This window comes from Pelobates fuscus, chromosome 2 (assembly GCF_036172605.1).
Source record: "Pelobates fuscus isolate aPelFus1 chromosome 2, aPelFus1.pri, whole genome shotgun sequence".
Classification (NCBI taxonomy): domain Eukaryota; kingdom Metazoa; phylum Chordata; class Amphibia; order Anura; family Pelobatidae; genus Pelobates; species Pelobates fuscus.
Window position 1 is genome coordinate 301571703 of NC_086318.1, and position 12843 is coordinate 301584545.

The window sequence follows — 12843 nt, forward strand, 5'->3', positions numbered from 1 at the left end:
TATTGAGGCCAAAACCTTTCAAATGCTTTAAAGTTGTATATGCCCATTATCAGATGCAATTTGTTTGGAATGCTGTTTATTCCATCAAATTTCCATCTTGCCTCATTTTCTGTTCTCCACTTTTTCTTCCCCTGAATAAATCGCTGTAGGGACAGTTTTATTAATTGTCATAAGATTAGAAATCCATAATAGGTAGAAATTAAGATCCTACAATATAGCTTTGTCACTAGCGCAATAAGTGATTTGTAAAATCACTTCTATAATTTTACATCCAATAAACATCTATTGTGCATAAATTTATAGCCACATTAAGGGGTTCTGGAATTTAGAGTTCTTGTGTCAGTATTTTTTTTATTGAAGTTACGTGTTCTGGCAGGATACTAGAAACCTATAGCTTTATTCAGAAGGTTTATGATTGCAACTATGTCTGGTGTACAGATCTTCATAGAATGTTGCTTTCTTAAAGAAACTCCTGTAAACCCCTGCTGTACATGTCTGTGTGGGTAGCTGCAGTTTCCCTTTAAATTCTTTGTGTCAAATTCACTGGGAACCTAAGACCTGCTGCATCAGACATTTGTAAAATGTCAAATCACTTCTAAAGACTATAACTAAGGAAGGCATAGTCAAAGCTCTGGCTTATATGCAAATGTTATTTAGTTGTATAGAAATCCTGTACGCTCATCAAAGTGGAATGTTGGCACACAATTCAAAATAAATATGTTCTGCTTTGACCAGTTAATGTATTATACCTGAATATTGTGATTATATAATTATATGGTAGAGAGAGAAGATTTCAGCCAGATATGCTGCTCATCTTGCAGAGAAATTTCAACCTGTGTGACACTCTGCCAAACGGTTCGTTTTCCTGGAACTCTTTGATTGTCTGTAATTTAGAATGAAGCAGCATAATGAGAAATACTGTAAGATGGAAACAAAAAAACCCTCTTTAGATACTGCTTTATTTTTAGATTGGGAGTATATTGTAATTTACAATACAAATTGATTTCTAAAACTAATGCGAGATGCTAATTCACTTTCAAGGTGCCATACAGTCTGAGTCTAACAACGTCATGTCAATGGAAAATGTATCTGTTTAACCATAAAGACGCAAAAAGTAAGATTAAGTTCTAAATCAAATTACAATTTTATCATGTGTCTTCCATTATGTGAAGATATATTCTAATATCCGTAATGGCTTTCTGGGTAATCCTGTGTGTAGAATATTAACACAAGCCCCTGTTTAACTAGTCATGACGGGAAATTCAGGCTTCGTATTCATAAAGCTACAGCCCGGTACATGTGCCCGTCACTTTTACATCTAACAGTGGCTCTGTTGGCCGTGCTCATCCATGCCGAGGGCCCACAGGGATGTTTAATGGCAACAGCACTGTTGGTGCTTCTGGAGACTGTTGATTAACACAGAGTCCATAAACAATCTGTAGTCCAATGCAAGAGAAAGCATCATAAACTAATTGCAACAGGTACAACGCAGTTATTGATTTTAGAGGATAGCAAACAGTATAATTAACATGGGAGCTTACAGTTAAGCTAGCATTAAGATTATCAGGAAATCAATGACTCAAGAGAAGGTGCCTGGCCGTCCATCTTCAAGCAGGAGTGAGTTACTATAATGATGGTCCTGAATCTGTGTAATGGCCAGCTCTATGGAGAGTTGACCTAAAATATGCCAACCTTGTACTGATAGTCACCACTCTTGCTTGTGTTCAGGCGTGTGACTGAGAACTTTTGCATGGTAGTGTTTCCTTTATATTGTGACCGGAATAGAAATTGAGGGTGAGAGAAATATTGGTTTCAATGTGTGGTGTGTGAGTGCAGAAGTTCCCTTTTTTCTATTGGTGGCTAACTTTCTTTGGTTACTTAATGGAAAGTCATTAGAATTAAACAAGCCTGCTCATTCCTAATAATTGCAATGGTATAATGGCAGAGCAAAAAAGTCATTGGAGGGTTACCACTTGATGTAGTGGTTATGATGTTAGAACTACACTGGCCCAGTTACCGGTGGTTAATGAGATTAGTAATGGTTTGCCCTCTATACTGAGTCCCGGCCGGGCTCCAAGGCTTGAGCCTTGTCTGGTGGCGCACTTCTTGCTTCTGCAGAACCTGGAATCAGATCCAGTCACAAATGATTGGCAGAGCGTGTCAGCTGACCACTCTCAGCCAATGAAAAAGCGAAACGCTGCACACACAGACTCCAGGAACTATGACCACCTCCTATCACTGAATTTAATGTCATGGTACTTTGAGTAACCCTTTAAGCAACAGAAATCCCAGCTTAATAAGTATGGAAACAACTACCTACATTTATGTAGTGTTTAGTCATTTAACCTTACTGTACCTCTGCAGCTTTTTCAAAGCTGTGCAAGATTTCATTAGTGTTTATTTCTCGGTCAGTGCTTGTTTGTGTGTGTTTTGAGTATCTTGAACCATCTGAATCCTCTGTCCACCATCCAATTATGACCCATGGCTTTTGCTAGAGGTATTGGCAGAAATGACTAAAGCATGGGGACTCATCTGTGTTGGCACAAATAAATACAAAGACCCTGGAGCATATTTTTTTTGTCGATCTGCCTACTGATAGGTTAATAAAACAGCTCTGTTCTTTTTGTGTGCTCTGATATATCTATGAAGACGAGCATGTTGTCACAACTTTTTTTTATTTTTTTGGAGCACTTTCTCTGTTTTTAAAAGGTATTTCAAATAAGTGGTTAGTCAATGCCTGCTAACCTGTATATATTTGTGTTAACCAACATTTTCCATCGTGCCTGTGAGATTAAAAAAATAAATGTGGATATGCGTGTGTGTGTGTGTGTGTATGTAAGCGCTTCAGAATCTGTTGGCGCTATAAAAATGGCAATAATAATAATGACATTTTAAATATATATAGACGTGTGTATGTGTTTTAATTATTGTAGTTATGGCACATGTCACTGCATAGACATTCAATATCTATTGTTGTGGGATTATGATTGATGTAAGATTACAGTATGTTTATATTAAATTTACAAATCTTTTAATGTTTCATATCTGTTAAAATATTTAATACCATGTCTAGCAATTGTAATTTGCCTGTTTAGTGTCACTTTATTTTAAACTGGTTCCACTGATGTAATTAGACCTTGTGTGTTAGATATGTTGTATCAATTTTGCTCATGCTTCATATATGGCAGCCAATGCAGTCATCAAGAAATATCAATAAGCAATTACTGCCAAGTCTCTCTCCTTTCGCAAGAAACAAGAAATATCCATATTGCTAATGTCATGGGTTAGATCTTTCGTCTGACCTGCTTCTTTTAAATGTGTATTTCGGCACAAGCTTGATCAGAATGACAAGCTGTTATAACAGGAGAAGAATGAGAATGTACAGCGTTCTTCAGGCATTTGATGCAAATTGGTTTTAATTACAGAGTTTTGTATTTAATACATATGACTTCTGCACTGATCACAATGTGAGATTTGTATTGCTCCAGGCCACCGTGAGAAAAGTGCAATATCTTCTGGAAAAACAAATTGGTTATGAGTGGCTATTCAATTCTACTTTAGTGTCACAAAATGATTTTTGTTTTTGTCTTAGGTTTATTTTTGTTACTCTGCTTACTTAATTTGTGATATAATTGATGTATTTTCCTAAACACTGAGAAAACCACAACATAAGCTAGATCACAGTGAACTTGTTTGCTGCTTCTTGTTTTGTTACCCAGCTTATTAAGATTTTCTATTTTATGTAAATACCCATTTTATTAATTTTTTTTACAAGGGATATATGTACTGCAGTGGCTGCAAATGTTGTAGGTTCAAGGTGCCCTTAATATTTAAAAAAAAAATTAAGGTGCCCCAAGTTAAAATAATGTACACACACATACACACACACATACATACACATACACATACACATACACATACACATACACATACACACATACACATACACATACACACATATACATACACATACACATACACATACACACATATACATACACATACACATATACACATACACACATACACATATACACATACACACATACACATACACATATACACATACACATACACACACACACACACACATAGTGGGCCCTTGTTCGGTAGAAATGCTTGCCGTTCAAGCAAAGATCCAGAACCTAATCTCGGGAGGGGCACTGGTAGATTATTTATAGAAACAATCCAGGCACCATAACCACTACAGCACTTTGTAGTGGTTATGGTGCCAGTAGTGCCCTCTCAGAGTAAGTAGTCAAACAGTTTAAGAACATTTTGACAACTTACCTTGGATCTGCCAGGATAGGGGCTGTAGTAGGGGGTAGGGGCAGTAGTGTGTCTGAGCGGGTGCTATGTGTGTGTGTGTGTGTGTGTGTGTGTGAGGTGCAGGGAGTGTACGGGGTTGCATTGTGTTTGTGAAGGATGTAGTGTGTGTGTGGGAGGGGTACTGTTTGTGTGTATGGAGAGGCAGTGTGCGTGTGTGGGGGGGGGGGGTAATTGTGGGGGTAGGAGGGCGGATAAATGTATTTTTTTTTTTTTTTTTTTTTTTTCTATTTTTTTTAATAGAAGTTTTGTAATTTTAAAAACATTGTAATTTTAATATCCCCCCTCCCTGCTTACCTTTGCCTGGGAGGGGAAACGGCACTAATCGTTGGTGGTCCAAGTGGTGAGCGTGAACTATAGCAGCCTCAGGAGCTCTCGTGAGATTTGGAGTGTTGCCATGGTAACCGGTGGAGCTGCAAGTTACAGCTCCCCCAACCCCCCAGGTCCTCTCTTCCTCCCTCCCCTGCCGGCTCCAGCATTACACTGCTAGCGGGCCGGAGAGGGAGATCTGATCTCCCCTCCAGGCCTGCAGAGTCGGCAGGGAAGAGGGAGGCACCGGGAAAATATCTTGCGGCTCCCCTGTGTGCATTTGATTTGTGCATTTGGGAACCGCTGATGTACTGCATTTAATGTGTATGTTTTGTGTGTTTTTATTATGTAATTTAATTTGTTTTAGGTGTTTTTGAGCAGATGTTAAGAGTATGGACTGTAATTGGCCATAACTGATATTATATTTTGAATATGTTCTAAATATGTAGACCACAAGCTTGTTTTTTTTTATTTTATTTATTTTTTAAATGGGACGAAATAGTATTATTGGTTGTTGGAAAACAGGATTTCCTTTAGTGACACTTCATATACAGGAAACACATCCATGTTAATTTATATATTTCCTTCCTGAAGAAAAAGGTGTGGGGGGAGGGGAGTGTATGTATGTGTGTATGTGCATATTACAGTCCTGGAACTTTTAAAGTCAAATACTTAAAGGGACACTACAGTCATTAAAACAACCTCAACTTGGGTGGCGGGACCTGCCAATCATGGCGGATGCACGCATATTATGTGTGCTTCCTCGCTAACTCACTGAAACCCACACGATTCCGACTCTTGGCACACTCACCTAGCCCCCAGAGAGACTAACTTGTCTAACGCAACAAGCAGTGAGCCTTGGACCGGGCTCTGAAAGCGCCAGCCATCCATTTTGGGGCCACATCAGACGAGGTCTAGTGGAGTAATCGGGCGGGAGAGGTTAGCCCTATATGTGACCAGCCTGTTACAATCTACGTATCAAGACCATTTTAAGCATCTCTATCTTATAGCTTTATCGCACATGGTTAGCATATGTTTCTTGATTATTCCTAACAATAGAATGTATTCGAAGTCTGAAGGGGGTGGGAGTGGAGGAGTGGGGGGGGATACTGTGGTACTTATGATACTTTGCTGAATATGAATATGTGTATTTCATTGCAGTACAATCTAACAGTATTATGACATTCACAGTTAAAATGTCATGCAGAACTTGAAAAATAATACATTTTCTTAATTTCTCATACTTTTTTAGATTTTATTCATTCACATTATGTTTCATATATGAATATTTGATATCAAATAAAAGCCCTGTTTTTCCTGAACAAAATGATATATAATAAGTGTGTGTGCACTTAATATGAAAGAGGTGAATTATGGTTGAACAAGATATAGCTCAAATTCCAGGTTTTTTTGTTTTTTTTAAAGTTTTGTTTTGATCACTTGTACAATTGGCTCTGTCCTTATGGGGTTAAATCACTTTGTTTATGTAGCAGGTACTCACTTGAAAAGTTGCATATAGAAATGGAGGCCTACTGGAATGGACTATACAAGCTTGTCCTGGCTTCTTTTAGCCGTGTTCTGGATAGGGACTGCCAGATCCAACCACGGAGTATATATTGTCCCCTCTATGCTGACATCTATAATCTCATGGAGTATTTGGCAGAAGAAATCACTAAGGCCAAGCATGTCCTTGGACACTGGTACCAATATCCATACTACACATATTACAAAATATACATGCAGATGTGATTATGTGAGAGCAAAGCATTAAATTGTGAAAATGGACAATATTCCATGATAGGGGAAACACAAAAATCCTTGAGTACATTGCATTAATGCCAAACATGTAAGAGTAAAAATGATAGTCCATTGACATCAGCAATACCATCACTATGAACCGTGTACTATGTAAAGAATAGGTCAAGGTCATTCATTGGCAGTCAAGGAAAGGAGATTTCACTACAGTGGGGAAAGGGTTATTTACAGTAAAAACAATACATATGGAATTATCTGGGAGGTTTGTTTCTTAAAAGAAAAAAGGAGGGGTAGGAGCTTCTTCAAGGTAGACTATTCACAGCTATAATAGCCTGGGCGATGTGAATTTCATTTTCTTTGTGTGTGTGTGTGTGTGTGTGTCCTAGCTTGTATATGTCTATATCGTAGAGTGAGAATGGTGCTTTGGTTTTTGTTTTTAAATTGTGTCTAAGGTGCAAAGTGGCCTTGATCCTTAAAATTATTAAATCCAATTTTAGTAAAGGATGTGTTTTGAAATTTATTTCTAACAGTCTGTTATCCTTTGTGTTTTTTTTTAATCCAGTGGTATTGGTCGCAATTGGCCCTGGGCTTCTGGAGGAAGCAGCATTCTTGCTGAATTTGGAACCCTGCACTTGGAGTTCACCCATTTAACAGAAGTCTCTGGGAATCCAATTTTTGCAGAAAAGGTTAGTTTTATTTTAAAATGACAAATGATATCAGTGCCTGTGAAAGTATTTTACAAAAAGACAAAAGTGGAGACCACCCAGAATACGTATAATAAATGAAATACAAAAGGACAACCTGGTAAGGGTCCAATTCCCTAGAATGGGATCTGTGTAAAAATGAAAAACACTTTCATAGCGTAAAAAAGTAAATATAAATGGTGTTTAAAGTGAGATTAGAAATACACTCACAAACAAACGGTTATTCAGGCCTTTCACCCTCTCAGGGGTAATAAGATGAGCACAGAGGTCCTCCAGCACGATATATGTGGATATAAAAATGCAATATAGTGAAGAATGTTTAGAAATATATAAATTCACATTTATTCATTGCACTTACAAATTTTCAGCATAAAAAAGGCATCTCTCCATAAACATATGGAACTCCTAGTGAAGATAATCGAGTATCCACAGTCCAGAGTCAGGAAGAAGATACAGCATACAAATAAAATTAAATAAAAACAATAGTACATAAGTACATAAGAAGTGTAGTGATATCCAACGCGTTTCGTCCTGTTGAATGACGGACTTCTTCAGGGATAATAGTAGATCCACTTCTGAGGGTTTTTGTACCCTTCAACATCATTTTCTTAATCCGGTACAGCTGTTTACGGGCATGCGATTCACTGTGAAACGCAGAAATCTGGCGCGAATACAGGAGGCTGCTCCAACAGTTCCGGGTAGTAGTGCGCATGCGCGTGATGTCCGCGCATGCGTCTATTGAAAAGACCACTGCCTGTGGGGGACAAAAAGCATAGAAAGGCGAAAAACGCCTGAGAACCAAACCGAACCCCTATTTCTACAGATTCTAATGAAGTGGAGAAGTTTCCGAAAATATTACATCATACAAATTAATTATACATATTAAATATATCTCTCCTAATAGAATATATGCACACATATGTACATGTAGGCACAGAATAAAATGCATAATATGGATTGTACATATATATATATACAGCCATATGTAAATATAAATTAACATAAATTAATACATGAAGATGGATTCAAATCCAATTGATATAAACCCACTTGGAGGGACATATAGCCCCATAATGAATTAATTAGTATACAAAAATACTGAATGTGATTATTATTATAGAATTATTATGTGTAAAATAAAAAGTTAAAAGTAAAGCTCAATTAAAGGGCCATGTATACCCATCATTTATTGTTGATATACAAGGAAAAAAGTATACATTAAATTGGTTGAGGATTGAATTAGTTAAAGAGCTTCTTTATACGTGAATTAAGGAATGTATTATTATTTTATTCATAGTGAGGAATATATGTGCTTAAAGAATATAAAGGTATATTCTATATATTTACATATAGGCTAATATATACATATAAACATATAAACAACGAAAATAGAGAAAAATAATGACATCTGGTTATATATATTTGGACAACAAAGAGAACCCTTAAGGAAATGATTAGATGAGACCCTGTAAATCTATTTCTTGGTTAAGTCCCATATTCAAGGTTTTTAGATTAAAAATCCACCAAGCTTCCTTCCTGATTAGTTCCTGTAATTTATCTCCCCCTCTCCATCCTGATTGAACCAAGTCTATTCCATAAACTTGCAGAGTATTCCAAGAGAATGAGGGGCAGGAATTGCAGTGTCTTGGTACACTGTGGTCAGTTTTATTTTTGCGTATGTTGTTATGGTGTTCCAATATTCTGATGTGTAACTTTCTGGATGTACGTCCGACATATTGAGCACCACAACCGCATTGCAGTAAATAGATTACAAAAATAGAGGAACAATGAATATAATTTTTTATTTTGTATGTTTTTTTTGTGTATGTACCAGTGAAATCTTGGATTTTCCTTTTAAGATGTGTACAGGTAGAACAATGGCCACAGCTGTAAAACCCTTGTACTTGGGTCTTAAAAAAGGGGTTACAGGGAGGAGTGGTGGGTAATAGACTGGGTGCCAATTTGTTCTTTAAATTGCTAGATTTTTTGTAGATTACTGTGGGTAAATTTGGTAATACATCTTTTAGGATCTCATCTCTCTTTAAGATGTACCAATGCTTCTTAAGGATTTTTTCTACCTGTCTAGCTTGAGAATTGTATTGTGTAACGAACGCAAATTCAAATTTGCTTTTAGTATCATTTTTGTTACTCTTATTTTTTCCTATATCTGTACTGTCACTTATCTCCTTATTTCTGTTTTTCCATTTGAACCTATTTTTGATTTTTTGCTCAGCTGTTAGTAGTTCCAGACCCTCTTCATTTCTGTTGATCAATAGTAGTGATCTATCAGAATTTAATACTTCAGATTTAGAAGTCTCCATTTTTTTCACATTGTATCCTTTATCAGTATATCTTTGTTGTACAATCTTAGACTGTTCTAGGAACATATGGTTGTCTGTGCAGTTCCTTCTGAGCCGGGTAAATTGGCTCTTAGGAATGTTTGAGAGCCAAGGAGGATAGTGAGTACTAGAGTACTCGATAGCTGTATTACAGTCTGTGGGCTTAAAATACGTCTTAGTTTTTAGTTTGTTTTGTTCTACATATATAGTTAGATCCAAGAAATTAATAATGGAATCACTGGATGTGGAAGTAAATTTTAAATTATAATCATTCTCGTTAACTTGACCCAAAAATGAATCAAGGTCTTCTATAGAACCATCCCAGATGATTAAGACATCATCGATGAAGCGCCGCCACAGGACCAGACCACACCCACCTCGTTCCGCCAACTCGATGTGCCGACGCTCCCAATGGGACACATACAAGTTGGCGAAACTGGGGGCGAATTTAGTTCCCATGGCGACGCCGCACCGCTGGAGAAAAAACTGACCGTTGAACCAGAAGAAGTTTTTGGCGAGTACAAATTGAATACAACTCATCAGAAACTCGATCTGGGCATCCTCTAAAACTTGTGGTGATCTAAGGGTATCTTGGATACAAGCAATACCTTTCGCATGGGGTATGTTAGAATATAGGGCTGTTATGTCTGCTGTCGCTAGGATATACGAAGATTTCCACTCTATGGATTGTAAATCTTGCAAAATATGCCTGGTGTCTTTAATGAAAGTATGATGTAATGGAACATACGGCTGTAAAAATAAATCCACATATTCTGATAATTTGCATGACAGGGAATTAATTCCACTGATAATGGGACGTCCTGGTGGTTTTTGTGTGTTCTTGTGAATTTTTGGCAAAAAATAAAAAACTGCCACTTTGCATGTATGTCCCATTTGTATGTGTCCCATTGGGAGCGTCGGCACATCGAGTTGGCGGAACGAGGTGGGTGTGGTCTGGTCCTGTGGCGGCGCTTCATCGATGATGTCTTAATCATCTGGGATGGTTCTATAGAAGACCTTGATTCATTTTTGGGTCAAGTTAACGAGAATGATTATAATTTAAAATTTACTTCCACATCCAGTGATTCCATTATTAATTTCTTGGATCTAACTATATATGTAGAACAAAACAAACTAAAAACTAAGACGTATTTTAAGCCCACAGACTGTAATACAGCTATCGAGTACTCTAGTACTCACTATCCTCCTTGGCTCTCAAACATTCCTAAGAGCCAATTTACCCGGCTCAGAAAGAACTGCACAGACAACCATATGTTCCTAGAACAGTCTAAGATTGTACAACAAAGATATACTGATAAAGGATACAATGTGAAAAAAATGGAGACTTCTAAATCTGAAGTATTAAATTCTGATAGATCACTACTATTGATCAACAGAAATGAAGAGGGTCTGGAACTACTAACAGCTGAGCAAAAAATCAAAAATAGGTTCAAATGGAAAAACAGAAATAAGGAGATAAGTGACAGTACAGATATAGGAAAAAATAAGAGTAACAAAAATGATACTAAAAGCAAATTTGAATTTGCGTTCGTTACACAATACAATTCTCAAGCTAGACAGGTAGAAAAAATCCTTAAGAAGCATTGGTACATCTTAAAGAGAGATGAGATCCTAAAAGATGTATTACCAAATTTACCCACAGTAATCTACAAAAAATCTAGCAATTTAAAGAACAAATTGGCACCCAGTCTATTACCCACCACTCCTCCCTGTAACCCCTTTTTTAAGACCCAAGTACAAGGGTTTTACAGCTGTGGCCATTGTTCTACCTGTACACATCTTAAAAGGAAAATCCAAGATTTCACTGGTACATACACGAAAAAAACATACAAAATAAAAAATTATATTCATTGTTCCTCTATTTTTGTAATCTATTTACTGCAATGCGGTTGTGGTGCTCAATATGTCGGACGTACATCCAGAAAGTTACACATCAGAATATTGGAACACCATAACAACATACGCAAAAATAAAACTGACCACAGTGTACCAAGACACTGCAATTCCTGCCCCTCATTCTCTTGGAATACTCTGCAAGTTTATGGAATAGACTTGGTTCAATCAGGATGGAGAGGGGGAGATAAATTACAGGAACTAATCAGGAAGGAAGCTTGGTGGATTTTTAATCTAAAAACCTTGAATATGGGACTTAACCAAGAAATAGATTTACAGGGTCTCATCTAATCATTTCCTTAAGGGTTCTCTTTGTTGTCCAAATATATATAACCAGATGTCATTATTTTTCTCTATTTTCGTTGTTTATATGTTTATATGTATATATTAGCCTATATGTAAATATATAGAATATACCTTTATATTCTTTAAGCACATATATTCCTCACTATGAATAAAATAATAATACATTCCTTAATTCACGTATAAAGAAGCTCTTTAACTAATTCAATCCTCAACCAATTTAATGTATACTTTTTTCCTTGTATATCAACAATAAATGATGGGTATACATGGCCCTTTAATTGAGCTTTACTTTTAACTTTTTATTTTACACATAATAATTCTATAATAATAATCACATTCAGTATTTTTGTATACTAATTAATTCATTATGGGGCTATATGTCCCTCCAAGTGGGTTTATATCAATTGGATTTGAATCCATCTTCATGTATTAATTTATGTTAATTTATATTTACATATGGCTGTATATATATATATGTACAATCCATATTATGCATTTTATTCTGTGCCTACATGTACATATGTGTGCATATATTCTATTAGGAGAGATATATTTAATATGTATAATTAATTTGTATGATGTAATATTTTCGGAAACTTCTCCACTTCATTAGAATCTGTAGAAATAGGGGTTCGGTTTGGTTCTCAGGCGTTTTTCGCCTTTCTATGCTTTTTGTCCCCCACAGGCAGTGGTCTTTTCAATAGACGCATGCGCGGACATCACGCGCATGCGCACTACTACCCGGAACTGTTGGAGCAGCCTCCTGTATTCGCGCCAGATTTCTGCGTTTCACAGTGAATCGCATGCCCGTAAACAGCTGTACCGGATTAAGAAAATGATGTTGAAGGGTACAAAAACCCTCAGAAGTGGATCTACTATTATCCCTGAAGAAGTCCGTCATTCAACAGGACGAAACGCGTTGGATATCACTACACTTCTTATGTACTTATGTACTATTGTTTTTATTTAATTTTATTTGTATGCTGTATCTTCTTCCTGACTCTGGACTGTGGATACTCGATTATCTTCACTAGGAGTTCCATATGTTTATGGAGAGATGCCTTTTTTATGCTGAAAATTTGTAAGTGCAATGAATAAATGTGAATTTATATATTTCTAAACATTCTTCACTATATTGCATTTTTATATCCACATATATCGTGCTGGAGGACCTCTGTGCTCATCTTATT

The 12843-nt window shown here is 36.6% G+C and overlaps 1 protein-coding gene across 1 annotated transcript in view; it reads left to right on the plus strand.

The window, feature by feature from the left end:
* MAN1A1 (mannosidase alpha class 1A member 1) overlaps positions 1-12843 on the plus strand; it is a 216474-nt gene that overhangs the window by 137823 nt on the left and 65808 nt on the right. The window contains exon 6 of the mRNA XM_063443480.1: positions 6953-7076. Within this exon, the coding sequence (XP_063299550.1) occupies positions 6953-7076 (124 nt within the window). The remainder of the gene's footprint in view (positions 1-6952; positions 7077-12843) is intronic.